We start from the raw sequence: 18,315 nt of genomic DNA on the forward strand, positions 1-18,315 counted from the left end.
GAAATTATATAATATATTAAGTGCTTTGTTTTAAAAAGTTATGATACACATATATATAAAACTAAAAAAAGCAAAAGCTAATTGCGTACATATCGGAGAACACATTCGTTTGCTTGCCTGGAGAAAGACAAATACGGACAAGGGTTGTTTTCGTTACCAGCCCTCCGATTGACGATCCAGCTTTTATTCCGCGACTTTGCCATATCGCTATCATTCTACTACACACGTTAAGCTCTCCAACATATTCGGAAGATTACGCGTACAAAACAGCAGGAGAAGGCACGTTACGGCGCACGCGCTACGCCAATTGCAGTGTGCGCTTTCTAGAAGGAATCCTCGCTGGGTTCCCTTTTCGACGAGGGTCCTGGCTTGTAATTCCTTGCGTGGCTGAAGGGGTCGAAGGCACTCGAAGGCGAAAGAATCTCAACCCCTGCGCTTCTCGACAAAAGGACTCGCGTGACGCGGTCCGTGGCTTTGCCGTTTCTCACCCCCGGCGTGTGCCACTCCTGGTGCACGAAGGGTGCCACTACGACCCTCCCTTCCCTCAGCCACTCGGCCGACCTTCCTCGAAATCAGAAGTATCGTCTTTCGCGGGCTAACGAGCAACGCGTGCTCGCAACATCCCGCTCGATCCTTTGTTCCGATAAAAATGTACACGTTCCGTGAAATTGTACAAGCGGCTCGTCGATCCAGGATCAACGATGCTATTCGTCTTTTCCCTCTTCTCGGTCGGACGTTCTTTTGCTTCTCTTTCTTCTTCGCATCGAGAGTTCGTTGTGATCGCGTTCTCATAACGTGGATCTGCTCGGTCCCCTCGTCGACTTGTTTATCCCCGTTCGATTGCATCCAGTTCTCCTACAATCGTTTTCCGCGAGTACTTTGCATCCGAGAATACGAGGTCGTTTGAAAGCCTCGACATATCGAAGGCGAAGCGACCGACAAATAGACGCCTATTATCGCGCACCCTCTTCGATTCTCTGTAAAGCGAATCTACCAGTGTCGTCGAATTTCTCTTTAGCTTCCTTCTTTCTTTCCTTTTTGGCTGGATTGGGCGATAGCGGTGAACGAATGGTACGGAGAATTAAAATAAAATTTATTCATGAAACGATAGGAAGGAGAAATTACGAGGAAGAAAAATCGTTGGATTTGATTGCTCGTTAACCCTTCTATGTATAAAACTGATCATTTATTAATTTATTTATTATTTCATCGCGTGTACATTAATACGCGTACGGGACATCCTAGTTTGCGAATTATTAATTTATTCGGTTATTAACGCAAGATAATTTACAATTTTATATTCGTTCGTGTTGAATAAATTAGATTAATTATATGGCCGAAATATGTTAGCCACGTAACAAGTGTATTATTATTATATTACGAATTATTAAATGATAAGTATATTTGTTTGCGATGAAATCAGCTTCAAGTTTTAGTGCATTACGTGCGCGTTATAAACGTACGAGAAAAGTTATGCTTCTATTATTAATAATTGGTACCAAGCATTTTCTCTCAAAGTCTAAAAAAAGCTGGGTCCTGAATGGGTTGGGAAGCAATTCTGACTCGCGATAAAGCATTTAAAATTAAAATAACTTGACAAAAAACCGAAGTGGATTACCTGGATAAATATAATGCCGATTGATCGATTAACGTACAGTGACTGACTTTCCCTTCTCCTACTACAACCCCGATTGGGTTCGCAGGTCAAAAAGTGGCCATTGTTTATATATGTCCCTCATGCGCCACGCTTCAACGCGCCTCTTCAACGATATATGAATTTTCAAGAAAAACTAACGCAAGGATACTGACGTTTATCGATATAATCGATGATCGACTGTTTGAATACGATACGAAATAATAAATATATAAGGAAATACGTTATACTTGTACTAAATATCTTGTAATTTCTCGGATTAGTTTCTATCAATGATTCTATCAATGTGATCAATAACAATCGTGTCTCGTTACAGTGTCGGTGAAACTCGATATATTCATGAAAAGTTTGTGGAACTGTTGGAATAGTTTCGCGAGCTACTCTATATCGAACGATAAAATGTCAAACAACGAAACCTTAATAGAAACCTTTTAGTTTAACAACGACTTGAAGTCGATCGACTCGTTCGGCGAACCAAAAGTTGACCGACGTAGACGCGGTTTTAATCTACTCGATCGTACGCTATCTTATTCAAGAATCGATTTACGGTCTGGACAGGCGTGTAACTTGGTACCGCGGAACCACGTGTAACCCTGTTGTGGAAAACTTGTTTCGTTTATCGATAAAACGCGAGTGTGACGTAACGGGCCAATGAATTTATAATCGCGGGCCAGAGCACGGAGACTGGAAAAGTTTGATGGACGAGTAGGAAGAAAGCGACTGCGTGCAGCCAGGGCCATAGGGAAACTATTATTCCTCGCTGGTGGACTGGGGCAAGGGCTAAATGAAATCCACTCCGGTGGCTCCGCTAAATGGTACGCGGACTGATATTTGCATATTTATGCGTTTTATCCAGGCAGAATGGATAAACCGCTCCGAATGCTTCTTCCCGTCGTTGAGTTATAACGTGTCGGCTCTCACGGACACATGCCACGACTTTTCCCTCACGGCATTTTGGAAAACCTGCTCCTGTTTTCGCGCCAACATCTTGCTCAGGGCAAAATTGCGAGTTCTGCGCCCGCTGGACGTAGTTCAAGGTTGCGTCAAGAATTCATCTTGCAGCGGTTCGCCACGGTATTTGAACATTTACGGAAACGTTTTATAAATATCGCGTGTATTGAGACATTCCTCGGTTACAACGTACTCGGACAAAATTGACCCTTGAAACAAATCTGAAAATCTATACCCTCGTTAAATAAGAGTTGGACATCTACGGAGAATGAGATATTATTAGCAAGTCGTTAAAAGAAGAAGTAGTACGAAATCTTAAAAATTAAGGTGGATAGAAATTGTATGATCTCAGATGGACAAAGAATCCGCGCATTTAACGTTACAATAAAAATATTTTTGAACGTTGTATATAACGCACATGAAGTTGCCTATGCTGTTCGACTGTCCAAGTGTTTCCCGAGTCACTGTACTCTCCTAATCGTCAGGATTCCAACCTGTCGGAATTATTTCTATTATTCGTCCCTGAAATCCATTAAACGCTGTCTAATTGCAGTTTGCCCTGCAAATAGTGTAACAATAGCGAATGGCGCGGATAGTGAAAACTCGATCCTTGAGACATTGCAAATTGTTCTCTCCTTGGTCATAGAACAACACGATGACGAATCACGTTGTGATGTCTTTTAAGGTAGTCGCTCGATTCTGATGGATTTTCTGCTATAAAAGGTGAGAAACGATTTCTAAGAAGAAATGGGATCGCCTCTCGAACTATCGAAGGACTGGTTGTTCGTCCTACGCAGAAAATATAGAAAGCTCAGTGTTCTGGAAATGGAAAAGAGCGACGGCGAGAGTTCGTAGGTAGAAGAAAACACGAGGTTCTCGCATGGATGATCGCTATTGTCGGAGGATGGATCGATGAAAGAAGCAGTTCATTATGACATTTAACCACGAAGAGAATATCTGACGAGAAGCTAATCAGGTCAATCAGTCCTTAATTAATGTTTAACGAGGAACACCGAAAAGTTCTTAGTTCGGGATCTTCGTTAGCAGACGTATTTCGTCCCTCGTTAATGGGTCCGGAGTTATTCTCCTAATTTCAAATTATCTGAACCCTTGAAACAGGATCCTTAAAGCTAAAAGTAGAGGAAATAAAATTTCTTTGTATACTTTATAATTATTTTATTATTTTAATTAACTGGCCAAGATTTTTCGATGAAAACGATACCAAACGTGACTAACGATAAATCAGAATGAATTTTCAGCTTCCACGATGATCGATGGATGTCGTGCTTTTGGTTTTTCGGTACATAACGCGAGCATCGACTCCGTTGCAATTATCCCTTTTCGTAAAATTATCGCGTGTTTTCGTACCTCGTATTCTACTATTCTTCGCTATTCTTCTATTGGGTTGGCAACTAAGTGATTGCGAATTTTGTTATTAGGTCGTAATAACAAAATTTTTAACAACAATAACAAAATCCGCAATCACTTAGTTGCCAACTCAATACTATTGTTTTATATCCAAATTTCTGATCGATCTATTGTTTGCTAGTAACGCTGTTCGATGAAACGAGGAGCTCCAATCTTTCTCTCGTCGCGTCTTAAAATGTCTGACTGTCATCTCCGATATAGTAGCATAAAAGCGATCAAATCGAGAAGAGGTAACAATCGGCAATACTTGGGACACCGCCTTACATCTGTCGCTAATAATTTTCCCTTAACAAGGACGCGTATCGGACAAAAATTTCGAGAACGACGACGGTCGAGCGCTTGTCCAAGTTCGGAACTCTTGTAGCTCGATCGTTCACCGAAAACGGCAAAAAATTCGATTTCCAAAGTTTCCTTAGTGACGACCACTTTCGACGACTTGGCCGTGGAAAAGCAGTAATTAGGGAGAATCTCGGAGAAACGAACTCAGCAAAAACTTGGCCGACACTCCGAGGCGAAAGATAATCTTTCTCGACGATCTTCCGTTAAACGGAAACAGACCGCGGAATTAATTAGATCGCGGCAACTCGAGGCGCAAAGCTAAAGGATCCAATGGCGATTTAAATACCGTTGGTACTTATTACCGTGAGTCGATGATGGAAACGCGGCAAAAGTGTCCGTGAGATTATGGCCGAAAGGGAAAACGAGAAAAACGTTGGTTCGCGATTGCGATCTATCCACGGGCATCGGTTCGTTCTTTCCGAATCGATGATCATCATTCATTAGCCGGGCAGCCTGTTGTTCTCCCACTCATAAATCTTCGAGTTCCCATCTATCACCGTGATAGATCCCCCTTGCGTCCCCGATGCTCTCTCCACTCTAGACGGTACGCGTCCACTAATCGTTTTTCGACGAAGGTCTCGATACAAAAACGGCGAGAGGCGGTTCGCGGTAACGTAACATCGCAACCGTCGGAGAAACGATTTAATCGTCATAGGAAAATTTACGGTCGTATCGCGTTTAGAGGTTCGAAGAAAAAAGAATTCCCTCGATCGGGTGATGATTTCGTCGTTCGCGGACGAAACGAATCGAAGCATCGTCTTCTTAGAGTTTTTGGTAAACGAGCGATAGCGGAACTAATCGGACTGGTTCCATAGGTTGGCCGAGGTATCGCCTCGAAATCGAAGGCATACTGGACGGTAGCAGGTTCGTAAATAGAGGAGAAAAACGGATAGTTTCGGCAAGAGCATCGATAACCGCCGTAGGGGTATCATTCCCATTGCTGGGAAACATCGCGAGAGGGTGGTGGCCGAGCGTGTGTACATAAAGGAGAGAGACGGAGAAACAAGGTGGGGTGAGGAGACTGCAACACGAAGGGATGTGGCGAGATACGGAGAGACGGAGAGATGAAGAGACGGAGAGAGGAAGAAAGAGAAAGAGAAAGAGGGAGGTGAGAGCAAGTTAGCGAGAGCAAGCTAGCGAGAGCGGATAGAGCAGCGGTAGCGCGAGAGGCGATGGCAGGAGGGCGAAGGGCGGTTAGCACACTCGGTCGATCTCTCGTGGTTGCCAAGCGACGAACATCCACCACCAGGGTTCCCAACTACCCCTGGAACATCCTGAAAACCGGCTGGCTGCGCTGGCGCCACCTGGCTCGCCGGAATACGCGCCACCCCCGTCCCCGCCCGCGGGCTGACAGTCGCGCGATGCACTCCACGCTGGCTGGATCTCGCTTCGGAGCTGCCGGTCCTCCTATTCGCGCCGCCGATGCGCTTTTCGCCAGCGAAATCGCTCGTCTGGCCGCGAACCAGTCGCACGGACGCGAACCGCCGCATCCGCTACCCTTCGATCACCTCCCTCCTAGAGGATTCTTTCGGGAGGAGAGGACCACCGTCGTCATCGGCTGGCCGCCATCTTGCTAGTGCATCTTGCTGCGGGCAACCCCGAATAGTAGCGGCAACGCGCGTACAAACGTTCGCCGGGCACGAGAACACGGAACGACACCGAACGTTGATCGGCAGCAGGGGATGGGGGAGCGGGCAGTTTCCGGTCTTGTTTTCGGCAACGGCCGGCACCGCTGGTGAGACGGTGCGATAACCCGCCGGCCAGACCACGGGGTTTATCGTCGTTCGCGCTCTTACAGCCCAGGGGTCGTTGAACGTGGGGTAAGTGTCGGCAAGCAGCGTCGTTCGCGTTCACCGGCACGTGCTTTCTCAGCGTTGCGCGATCGAGTGCCGTTGCTCCTCCCGTCGTTTTCATCGCCACCCTGTTTTCCCAAACCTTCGCTACTTTCTCGCCTCTCCCTTTTCGCATTCACGCACCATTCCTCCGCCTCCTTTTATTCGCGCCCACTCTCTCGTGACTTGTTTTGAACCAAGAGGGTGCACCGGCAACCCTCCCTCCGGGGCCACCCTTCCACACCCTACCCTCTCACGCTTTCGGTCTCCAGATTTATTTGTTTGGAAAGCGTCGCATTCATTGTACGCAGTTACGAAGGAGAATGGCTGCACGACCGAGGACGACGAACTTTCCGCGATCCCGCTTCGCTTATGGCTATTGTCGCGCACGTAACTTCCATCGGAATTCCTCGGTCGGAGAATTTCCGCTATTTCTCATCGACCTCGAAGATCATTGCCGCGAAATACCGCACGTGCGTCTCCCTTGGGAAACTTGAAATCGCGAAACCGCGTTCTCCTTTTCCATCGGACTCTCCAAGTAACTCTGAATAAGGGGATCGATGCGAAACTCGGAGAACTCGAGAAACTCCGCATTCCTCGCTGAAGACCAAGCTTGTCTCGATCTAACCGTCCATGTTATACGCGTTTGTTAGCTTCTTTCGCGGAATGTGGGCCACGATGTTGCACGAATACGTTTATCGGATCTGGCTGCGTGTTCAACGTGTATTAACGCGTCCGTAACGCGCCCCGATAGCGCGAGTAACGAGCTCTACATTTCTCCATTTAATGCTGCGACGCGTCGTCCGGTTACCAGTGTCCCACGAGTTCGCCCCGTTACGAGAGGGAAACGAATATTGCGCAGTACGGGCTTACCGCCAGCGGAGAATAGATTACTCGTCGTCTCGATATCCCGACCGTTAGAGAAACGGCTATTTATAAATTTTGTGAATGGACGTCGTGCGATCTTGTCGACTCCCGATACTTGCCGACCTTCGACTTTCGACCTTGCCTCCCCTTTAACCTTTCGAAAGGTCTGATTCGATTATTTAGCGCTATTCTTCGCACCCCTGTGCTTCACCACCACTCGTTACGTAGCTTCTATAGAAGTCATTTCGCGGTCTACCGATGGCGTTCGATCCTTTAACATGCCACAGGTCGAAAAACCAATCCTTTTAACCGATATTGTCTCTTTTATCGTGGCAGTGATATATTGAAAGTGCTACACCTGACCCCATTTTGCGTTCTCCTGTTACTTTAATTTTCATGGTCCGCGATCTGGCATATAGGTACTATTACCTGGATGCTGTCGAACATGTTTGTGCAATTTCATCGGGAACAAGAGTAGTCTGCAAGAGTTGCAGCACTCTGCACTGATATTTATAAATACGTGTATTAACAATGGATGAATGTTGTTATAGTATACGAACTAACTCCGCGATTATCCTTCGTCCTATTTCATTCGTCGCTCTTTCATTCATACGGACCGTCGTTTTCATAGACATCCACTAATCGTGTACGACTGCCTCGTATAAGAGCAGAAGCTAAAATTAGTCTAAGGAATTTTACTCGATATACATTCCATGTATCTGTAACAACGTAGATATATCCAAACGCTTAAGAACTTCAGCGTACATCGATACTCGCGTTGAAATAACAAAAACCATCTTCCGCGAACAGCCTCCAACCGGTTAACAAGTTAAAGAAGCATCAAGTCGGACTAAAAACGTTCTCTCGTCAAAGTTCCCAAAATTCGATCGCAAAACGAATCGAACTTTATTCTCGGTGGAGCGTCGGTTTATCGAAAATCATTGTGTCGCGCGTTCCACGAAGAGACAAGTTCGGTGCTTGGAGGCGACTCGGGACGAGGAAGCTTTCGAAAAGTCATGTGCATCTAACCGGAGGAACAGCTCGAAACGACGAGTTCCCTGAAGGGCTGGTGCGCTCCCTTGAAGGAAAGTCGCCGGCGGTCCGAAACGAAAGGCGGCACCCAGGGATAGGGTGGTACGTGTTATTCTTCCGCCCGCCCCCCTTTCGTAACGTCGTCGCCGACGATGCGGAGCTTCTTTTTTGCTTCGAACGTTCTTCCCTTCTGGTGTCACCCCTCGGCGTTCACACGACGTCGGTGATCGTTACACGTGTGTTACACTCGTCGTCGTATCAAGACTCTCTTCCTCCTCTCTCTCTTTCTCTCTCTTTGTCTGTCTTTGCAGCTCTTCACCGAGGGAACTTCCTCTTTATATACCTTGTGTACCTTGCATCCATTCCCGTACTGACACGACGCCTCTCTGTTTTATTTTTCTCTGGTTCGCCGGAAGCGGGCCGGTCCGTTTTCATCAGCGAAATCATTTTGATAGCCGACGCTGATCGAACGCGATGAACGCGGGAACCAGCTGGTAATTGTTTGATTGAACGATCGAGGGGATCGGACGGCACCGCTTGATCCTGTTTCGCGAGCAATTTTTACCGGTATATCGGTTCGAGGGGAAACGCGGACTCCCTGTCGAATTATATTAGGGTGCTGCGTAAGTTCTATCCAGAGTACATTCACAAATTCGATTTCCAACCTTCGTCTATAATCGCCTGTGAGAATATTCGAACATTTATTGTAGAGACTTTTTATTATACTGTCGCCGTTATTATTCTCTCTCTCTTTCTGTCTCTTTGCTTTTCTCGAGATATTGTCGTATTTATGGTAAATACGAGAATTTATCGTCAAGCTCGTGGGTTTCCTTTTTCTGTCGTACGTTTAAAAAGATTCGTACCAGTGGCCATTTGCGCAAAATTATCGTTTCTCGTACGATGATGCATGTCTATGATAGTATCTCTATTATGCGTAGGTTGTTACGTAGATTCTATTTTTATTGTTATTTAATATCATACCGTGTATGTTGTACAAAACTTTTTAAAGAGATTTCTGATAAGTCTATGACAAATATACTGTCGTTCGGACGTATCTGAACGCTTGCTTATCTTTGATGGGACATAATTCAATAACCAATAATGAGTACATGAAAGTAATTTACGTACAGAGCAACGTCATCCTTGGTAGACCGATCCTTTGGTATTTCGAGCCGCGTCGAGCGGTTACGCTATCGGTTGCTTCATTGTTTCCGTAATTATAGAGAATGATTTACATCTGGCACGATCGATACAACTGGGACGAACAACAAAACACTTGGAACAATGCAACGCTGGCTGGTCTACGAGCGTAATGTTTTATACACGCTGGTAATTGCAACCCAGCCAGTGATGTTACGTACACGCAGCATATGTCATCATTATTGTTCTCCGGATATACACTACCGTTCGAAAGTATCCGAACATTTACCAACATGCATTTTAACTGAGAATTTCCGACCAAGTCGAACTGCAGTGATTTCGTTCTTTATAATCGTCGTAGATACGTAGCTACGCCTTCGTTCGTATGTTAGGACACTACCGAATATGAGATAAATTCTAACGCTAATAGTTATATACGTAGGACGTGAATGTTTATGCGTTTATAGGGAATTTAAAAATACGAAAATGTATAAAATACACAAAACGTGCAAGCAGCGATATTTAGATGGTAAATGCTAAAGGTAGTAATACACATATATAGTAAACAGTGAAGCATATGACTGGTATATCTGTTAATAGGTAATTTAAATGTAGTCTTCTAACTTCATAGCGAGATAGCAAGCACTGTTTGTATTTGTTAATGGGTCATTAATATATGTATATATACACTTTGGTCATATGTAAATATATGTTCGATATAGTCGAGATATGTACTACAAATCAATCAGGTAATGGATTTAGATACGGAAAGAACCGAGCTTCGATTAATATTAATTAATTATCGAATATAAGAGGGGCCGTCGTCATTCTTACGTTTTAATTAAATTCATTTTTGTTGCTACAAATTGATCAAATTATTCAGATCCCTATGAAGTTTATACGTATAGTAAAACCTCGAAGTGCACATTTTTCTGTACAGTCCACTGCCCCTATATTTTACCCGATAGCCTTTTCGATTCACGTTCGTCAAAAATATTTCCCCAAGTTATTCTATAAAAATGCACGAATTTAATTCCGCTGCGATCCTCGAATTTTCGTATTTCAATCTTGTTTCCGTTTTAACAAACAAGATAGATTTATATAATACGTGATGAAGATTTAACGTATTAAAACGAGACATCACGAATGCATAGCGGCAAGAATTTTTTATTATTTTATTACATCTGCTGAGGTACTTTTTGACGTTGGAAAAATACAATTAGACCCGTCGTCGTTCCATTCTTCAGATTTTCAGAAAGGCAACGAAAGCAGGTCTTACGCTTTTCCAGCATTATCCACAAACCGCCGCTGCCGGAATATTCAAAGAACGTAGCTGTGGAACCCTTCTCTAGTAGAATAGAAATTTGGAGATTCGAGGGTCGAGTCATCTGAGAAGACGCGTGGCGCCGAGAAATTCGTTTATTCCGCGTCCGTGCATACACATGACCACGGAGCTTGGCTCCGACGAGATTGACTCGGAGTCGAGATACCAGAAGCTCCGTCGTAGCCGTTCTTTCGACTTCGACTCTCGCTTTTCCGTGATCTGCATATTTTGTCTCTTACCAGTGTCTCGTCCTGTATTTCGCGAAGCTCTCTCATCCTAACGAGATTTTTCTTATTCCCATCATGGCGGGGATAAAAACTCGTGACATCTGGAGATATCGACGTACCAAATGATAGATTTTTCTAGTCGTGCCGCGACTACTCCTTCCTCGATTTCAACGGATGTTCGAGACTTGAATTTCCAAGTTAGAAACCGTCTGTTTATCAGTGTACCGATCATAGCAGGGATCGTAGTCGACATTACGTGGAAATATTCGTACGTGTTACGAATATACGCGATAGAAATTTTGTTAGAACCCGCCCGTATATCGTAAAAATTGAAATACGCTTCATTAACGTTATGGATAACTATCGATAACGGAATACTGATGTCATACGAGGGTCAACCTACCGATGCAGGGTACACAAAAGGTATTCATAAAACGTTGTATTTATTATAGCTAGCCTTTATCATTATTTATTATTTATTTTTGTTTACTTATGATTATTTTTGTAAACTCATATTTTTATAGACTTAATTAAAAAAAAAATGGGACGAATAAAAAATCGCTTTTATTTAATATTGTAAAGAACACTATACTTTATTCGTGTATTTTTACATCTTCAAGTTACGCAAATAAATGTAGAAAAATTCCTACTCGTAATTATGATTAGTCGTCTTTCGAACGTTAGTTTCTGAATATTTTTAGAACGCGTTGTTTTCATGTAATCTGTTGTTATGTAAAGTTAATCTGTTGCGCAACGGGATTATTCGACTTTTAAACGGTTAAGAATCCAACATTTTCTCGAACGATCGCACAGAGGAGGAACACTGGTCGGGGGTTAGAGAGTCGGAGGTGCACGGTCGCGACCAGGAGAATGTCATGGTCGTACTTTAACTCCTGGCCGTCCTTCGGAGTTCCTCCCCTTCGTAGTCGGATATGGTTCCATAGGTAACCTTGGATTTTTTTTAATTATCATTGAATCACCGTTAAACACGACACTGTTAGGTGACTCTGAAATTAAGGTACGGCCACTTAAAAGCAAACCCGTAAAGCGACGCCCACGCAGCGGGTACCTGCTATATGCACTTACGCGCGTGCAGGGGCGGATCGAGCGATGTTCGTTCGAACTTTAAAGTCGACGTATTACGAATTTTTCTCTTTTGTCTCCGAACGTCGCGTCGTTCCGATACCCTTTAAACACTCGAAGCATCAAGGTGAAAAAAATGTTCTCTTTCTAAAGATATACTCTCTAAATAGAAAGCCTGGAGGGAAAAATCAAAAGGCTTCGGTTCTCGCAGCTGCTCCATTTACCTTTCATGGGCGTTTATCCTCTTCTTCTTCTTCTTCTTCTCCTCCTTCTTCTTCTTCTTCGAATGGGTTCAAACTTCCGATAGTCGGTTCAATGGCGAACACGTCGAGCGTTAATTGTTGCCCCCAGCGTCACGAAAGTCGCCGGTATTTCGCGTGCCGCTTCTCCATCCTCTTCGGTCGATTGGAAGGAAGGAAAGGTTGGTCGGTTCGTCGTCTGGCGAAGAGGAGATACGGCCCTGAATGCGCTGCACACAGGGTGGCCAGACAGAAAAATGGCAAAAGCACTCCCCACCGATGACTGCCACGAATAAGGGCCACATAAAGACGGGTCGTAAAACTATGATTTACGGCTTGTCATTGATGCGTTTGCTGTCCGTCCATCCGTACGATCCTTCTCCCTCGGTTCATCATCGTCTCCCTTCGTGTTCCCTCTTATTATTTTTCTTGTATCTCGTCGTTCCTTTTGTTCCTCGTCTGCGTCTCCTGCGAGAGGATAGCCCGTTCGAGAGGCGATAATCGATTAGCCGGTTGGAAAAAGCGGTAGCGTATCAGTATCGTTCCGACTAGCGTACGATATATGTAATAAAATATCACTAGAGGAGGGGAAAAAATGAAAGGGAGAAGCTGTATTGTGGGAAAGAAAGAATTATCGTAGCAACGTATTGCCTTTGTATAGTCTTCTTAAAATATACACCGGAGTTCATAAGTCACGGACCATTTATTAATCTTAAACGTAACTCTTGTTTAAATAGATCAAATCTTCCATTTCTTTCTTTTTCTTTCTTCTTTTTTCTTTTTTTTTTTTTTTTGCAGGAAAGCAGTTTTAAAATCCGACGCGTTGTTAATCGATCTCGTATTAGCAAAATCGCCATTAAACGCTTGAAAACGTCATTGTAAATCAGAGTAACAATTTAAATGTCCCATGACTTGTGAACAATAGCGTAAGATCAAGACGTTCGTTCCTTTCTCTTTGTACTCGCATCTCTTATTCCCCGTAATAATTCTTCCAGAAACAAATCGTCATATTTTACATTTGTCTTATTGCAAACCATATCAACGTAATTATTAACCCTGAGGATCACGTGACATTAGCAAGAAACGAAGCGGATTTACGTCCCCCTCTTAGGTCTTCGTTCTTTTTCGTACCGTTGGCTGGCCGCAGCCTCGGCACTTTCGAGTGGGGGAGAGCCAGGAGACTGGAAGAAGAAAATCCCTTCGTCAGTGGAATATTAACGCCTAAGGATGAGTGTTTTTCTGGTCGGGCGCGAAGGATGCGACCTTGCGGCGTTTCCACTTCGTCTTGACTTCGTTGGCTATTGTCCTCGAAGCGTAAGCATTGTGTATACGATGCGGTCAGTGGGTTATTTAAAGTTTTAACGCAGCCCAGCCTGCCGGCAACATGCTTACGTTTAATGGCGTCTGCGGTTTCCCATCAAACTTCTCCCCCGTACCACCTGACATATTGCGCTCGCTCTCTTCCAATTCGCAAACACCGTTCTGTCGCCTATCTTCGAACTCCACCGTTCTTACGAAAATTTGTCGTCGTTTGAACGGAAGAAGACAGGGCTCGCTAAATCCTAAAGAAATTCTTCAACGAATCGAACGATCAGAAAAATATTAACTGTTAAATGTTCCGATTATAAATAACCATGATAAATGGTGAACGTTTGTTTGGTTATTGATAACCAGTATCAGCGCCGGAAACCGTATTTGTTTACCGCAATAATCATTATCGATGAGGGAATTTTTTTCGATCGTGAATTTCCATTATCGATGATAACATCTTTTTCTTTTGTTTCCGATAATTCCGTCATCGATAACGATTATCGGAAACCAACAAAATGTTGATCGTTTATAACGGTTATTCCGTATCAAAATCGTTTAAACCGGGTCACTAATTCTTCTGCTATAATCTTTTTAATTAGTACCATAATGTAACTTTCGAAGAATTGCCGGTGCTAAACTGATACTCGTGAAATAACCACGCGAGAAATTGGCAAATCGAATAATAGCAGTCGCGTGGAACGATCGGTTACCGGCGAAACAGCCAGCCACGAGTGTTAATCTTGTTCGCGGGAGGTTGACGATGATGCACGCAACGACTATACCTGGACGTTTATGCTTGTTGGAAAGTTCGAAGTGAAAGTGGCCGAGCCGCGCTGCTCGTTAGCGTGTAAGTTATTAGCTGACCGATAGTTAACCCCCGAGATCGAAGGTCGAATTGTAAAATGGCCAGCCGCGTTATCGCATCGATGCCGAAGAAACGCGTGAAAACGCGCGAGCAACGCGAACGCCCATCCTTTCTACGTAATCGATTCGACGCGTGTATCCCGTCGAATATCTTTAATAAAGAATTCTGCCGAGCTTCGCCAGATTCTTCGTCGAGGATCGAGGAAATGAAATTTCCGTAAAAATGTTACGGAGTCGACCGAACGAACGAGCAGAGTATCAACGGCCACGGATCGCGAGATATAAAAGGCTTTTACGATGTTTAAAAAATCGTCGCGGCATCTCGGCGCCGTTTCTTTATTTCTATCGCAGTAATCTTATCCGCCTTTACCGTTACTCGATGTAGTCATAAAGAACGGACCCTCGCCGTTTTAATTTCTTCATCTGCTTTTTCCTTATTTCTACCTGCCTCTCTTGCTGCTTCCTTGAGATGTCTCTTCGATTAAACGGACGACATGGTGATTTCGCGATATCCCACGGTAACGGCACAATCGGGTCGATTAATGCTGGAAAAGAAGCAAAAAGAAAAACTGGTCGCAGTAAAGAACGAGGTAATGAACTCGAGCCTTTTTTTCTGTTTCAGATGTGAACCTGTGAAGGTGGAATCCTCGAGAAGCGCGAGGTCCTCGCAATGGAGGCGGGACCGAAGCAACAGCAACAACAGCAGCAGTCGCAACAGCAGCAACAACAGCAGCAACAGCAACAGCAAAATTCGTCAGCTGCTGGCACGGGACAAACGTCGAGCCAGGCCACGAGTCCGCAAGGCGGCCAGGCTCAAGGCCAAGCTCAAGGTCAACATAATCAAGATGCGGCTGCAGTCGCAGCTGCCACTGCGGAGGCCGGTCCGGTGGAAGAGGGAGTGCTTCTCGCCAGGGTGCACGTCCCGGAACTTTACGTCAGCAAGTGTCTTCAGTTCCCGAGGGATCAGCTCGTCTGGGACGTGAAGCAGCAATGCCTGGCATCCTTGCCCAAGGTAAGACGATATTCTCTGCCTTCACGTTGTCCGATTCTCTCTTCCGAGTGACTGACTACCTCTCTCACGCGAGAATCCATTAGCCAAGATCCTTGAAGACGAACTGGAAGAGTCGGGACCCCGACGGATATCGTGTAGCTTTCTGCAATTCGTTCGCGTCGATCGGTCAATTAACGGTCTCAAATTGCATTATCCTCGCCACTCATGGCGCCAAGGCATTAATCGCGAGTCATCAGGAGCCGTTGGCGTTCCGTTAAAAATCATAATCGTCCTTGTACTTGTCGATGATCGCGGGGTTGAACGCGTTTACCATCCATTACCGTCGATCTCTATCGAGCGCGGCTTGTTGCATCGTACGGCGTTGAATCGTCGGTTGTACGTGAGATCGCGAGCTCCCCCGCTCTATCAAGAACTCGGAGTCGGGTGGTTTTTCTTGAAAAAAAAAAGAAGAAAAGAAAAGAAAGTACGCACTGCGTTACGGACCGCAGACTGCTACTTTGTATGTTGATCTCGGTAAATTGCAGGGGACTCTCGAACGGTCGCGTCGTGGTGTATTCGAGCGAGAGTTCTTCGGGCAAGACTGGACCGGGCTTCCTGACTCTTCTCTCTCTTTTTTCATTGGTAGTCGTAGCCGGAGCCCTCGGAAAGTCACGAAGCACACGCAGGATTAAGAGATCTCGAGGGGATCGCTACCGTGCGCCCCTCGAACGTCTCACTTTATTTATCGAGATATTCGTTGCTCGGGAACGAGTAACGATGCACCAGCCGGGCAAATGCAAATCGGCGCCGTACCTGCGCTGTGTTTCGCGGCGATGTCCGGCTCCGAAGAATTTCGCGATCGCACAAAAGAGGTACTACATAAGTTACTAGCCGCACCGCCACTGACAAGAAACAGACACGAACACGTGCCGCTACTCCTAAACAAAATAGGAGCTAGAAAATACCGATCTCTGTGTGGCTTCTTCTGCTTCGTGTGTCAAACCATCACGCTCTTTCATACCGTGTCTCTTCCCTCCCCACCTTCTCTTCTCTCCTTGCATTCTGTCCATTTTTGTAGCCGTGTTTTTCCCTCGGCCGTCTCGTCGTACGTCGCGCAAGGAATTTTCACACGTGTAGTCTTTCTATCCTGCCTTCCGCGACGGAGGCGCGGCGTGACAACTCCCATCTTTACGCGACTCTCGTTACGCGACTTCCATCTTTCACCTATCCTCGGAAAACTTGTCTCTCTTTGTTTGTCTTTTCGTTTCTCTCTCCCTCGCTGCGAACGTTCGCTGCATAAAGTCGCAGTTCCAGACCAAGACAATTGGTTCGTCGATGTGTAAAACTGTACGCGTTAAAGTTACTCGTCGAGACCCACCTTCGACTAACGTTCCAACTTTGTCCGCTTAACGAATCTCTTGCCACCCCCTGGACATCCTGTGCTCGATCTTCCGCTTCGGACCAGCCCATAGCAGACCTTGTTTCTCGGAACGAGTTCGATGACGAATATTCATAAGACGAAAATGAGGGGGGAAGGGAATATTCGTATTATTCGTTCGGGAATAAACTCGTACTCCCATAGCGAACGTACGTATCGCTGCAATGGATACGTTCACCTGCATTCCACGCGGAGTTTCGCTTTTATTGATAATTGGCTATCTTGTTAATGGACCAATGCTCGACTCGATCGGCCACCGTCTATTACCTTCGCTTCTCGCGACGTACCAAGAGAGAAAATGTACCGTTTGCGAGCGTAGCGTATTGTTCGAATTTTTCAAGCCGATCTATCCGTGGATTTATGGAGCGCGGTGGAAACGTTAATAGTCATCGAACGTGTTCCGAAGGATTCTCGCGGCAGGACCACACGAATATATACACATACACGTACCACAAATATACTGTGCGCATTGTACTTTCAAGATACACGCAATGGATACACGAATAATATACATATATGTATATCATGTATGGGAGTAAAATATAATATGTATATATTATATTTTATGAGATGTGGTTTATTAAATATACAAATATATAATATATATATAATATATATAAGGTGCCCCAGATATCCTTGATCAAACTCCTTCAGTATATTCTGTCAACGTGAGTAAGAAAAAGAAAATGATATAAACATAAATCGTAAATAATAATCATGAAAGATAGGTCAACACAAAAAAAGATCGAAGAAAGCTTCTTAAGACAATAAATTTGATCTCTTACCACTGTAAAAGTCCTCTACGTATTATCAGAAATGGTAAATTTTTTTAAATACCGTTCACCTACCTAATGATCACACTGATTACAAAACAACGCATTTATATCTACAATCTCTTTGTACTTGTACAGAACGTACTAATAGCGTTTGTCTGGGAAAGCTTGGAACACCGTGTATTTTACATTTTATATGTAAATAAAGAGGGATATATATATATATATATATATATATATATATATGTATGTAAGTATGTATGAACGTACGTATGTATGTATGTATGTAAGTATGTATATATAGTTATTACTAATTAGTAATTATGCACAGCGACACGCGAGTGTCCATCGATTAATCGTGTATATTTTTCTGACCTGTGGCGTTGTTGTTGTTGTTGTTGTTTTTGCTTTTGCCTCACTTGCACGGGGCGTGCGAATACACTACACCCGCCACCACCGAACCACCACCGAACCACCACCAACCACCACTTCACCTGTGCTATCGTCTTGTTGGGGCCCGCCTCTTCGAACGCACCCCCGTACGCGAATCGACCGACAATATCGAAAATATACAAAAATCGCGCCCTCGGGCCCGACCTTCACCCTCCACCTCCGGTGTGTTGCGTCGCGGATATACCACCGCTTCTCCACCCCTTTCGAGCGCCTCGCAGGTGGCCACTTGGTACAGGGTACGTCTTCACTATTACTAATAGCATGCATCCAACCCCCTATGCAACTACTTATACCAAACACCCCGATAAAACCCGCCGCCTCTTCTTTATACCGATTTGTCGTCCCGTTTCTTCTTTCGTTGTTTCAGTT

The 18,315-nt window shown here is 44.7% G+C and overlaps 1 protein-coding gene across 12 annotated transcripts in view; it reads left to right on the forward strand.

The window, feature by feature from the left end:
- LOC126918873 (SH3 and multiple ankyrin repeat domains protein 2) overlaps positions 1-18,315 on the forward strand; it is a 175,873-nt gene that overhangs the window by 112,639 nt on the left and 44,919 nt on the right. For 7 of the 12 annotated variants that reach the window (XM_050727334.1, XM_050727333.1, XM_050727343.1 and 4 more), the window contains 2 exons: positions 14,914-15,303; positions 18,165-18,182. In XM_050727334.1, coding sequence (XP_050583291.1) covers positions 14,962-15,303; positions 18,165-18,182 — 360 coding nt within the window. In that variant the 5' untranslated portion in view covers positions 14,914-14,961. Of the gene's footprint in view, positions 1-5,728; positions 6,193-13,987; positions 14,275-14,658; positions 14,810-14,913; positions 15,304-18,164; positions 18,183-18,315 lie in introns of those variants that run through there. The other 5 variants (XM_050727342.1, XM_050727346.1, XM_050727337.1 and 2 more) reach the window with 4 other exon arrangements.

Source organism: Bombus affinis, chromosome 7 (genome assembly GCF_024516045.1).
Source record: "Bombus affinis isolate iyBomAffi1 chromosome 7, iyBomAffi1.2, whole genome shotgun sequence".
NCBI lineage: Eukaryota > Metazoa > Arthropoda > Insecta > Hymenoptera > Apidae > Bombus > Bombus affinis.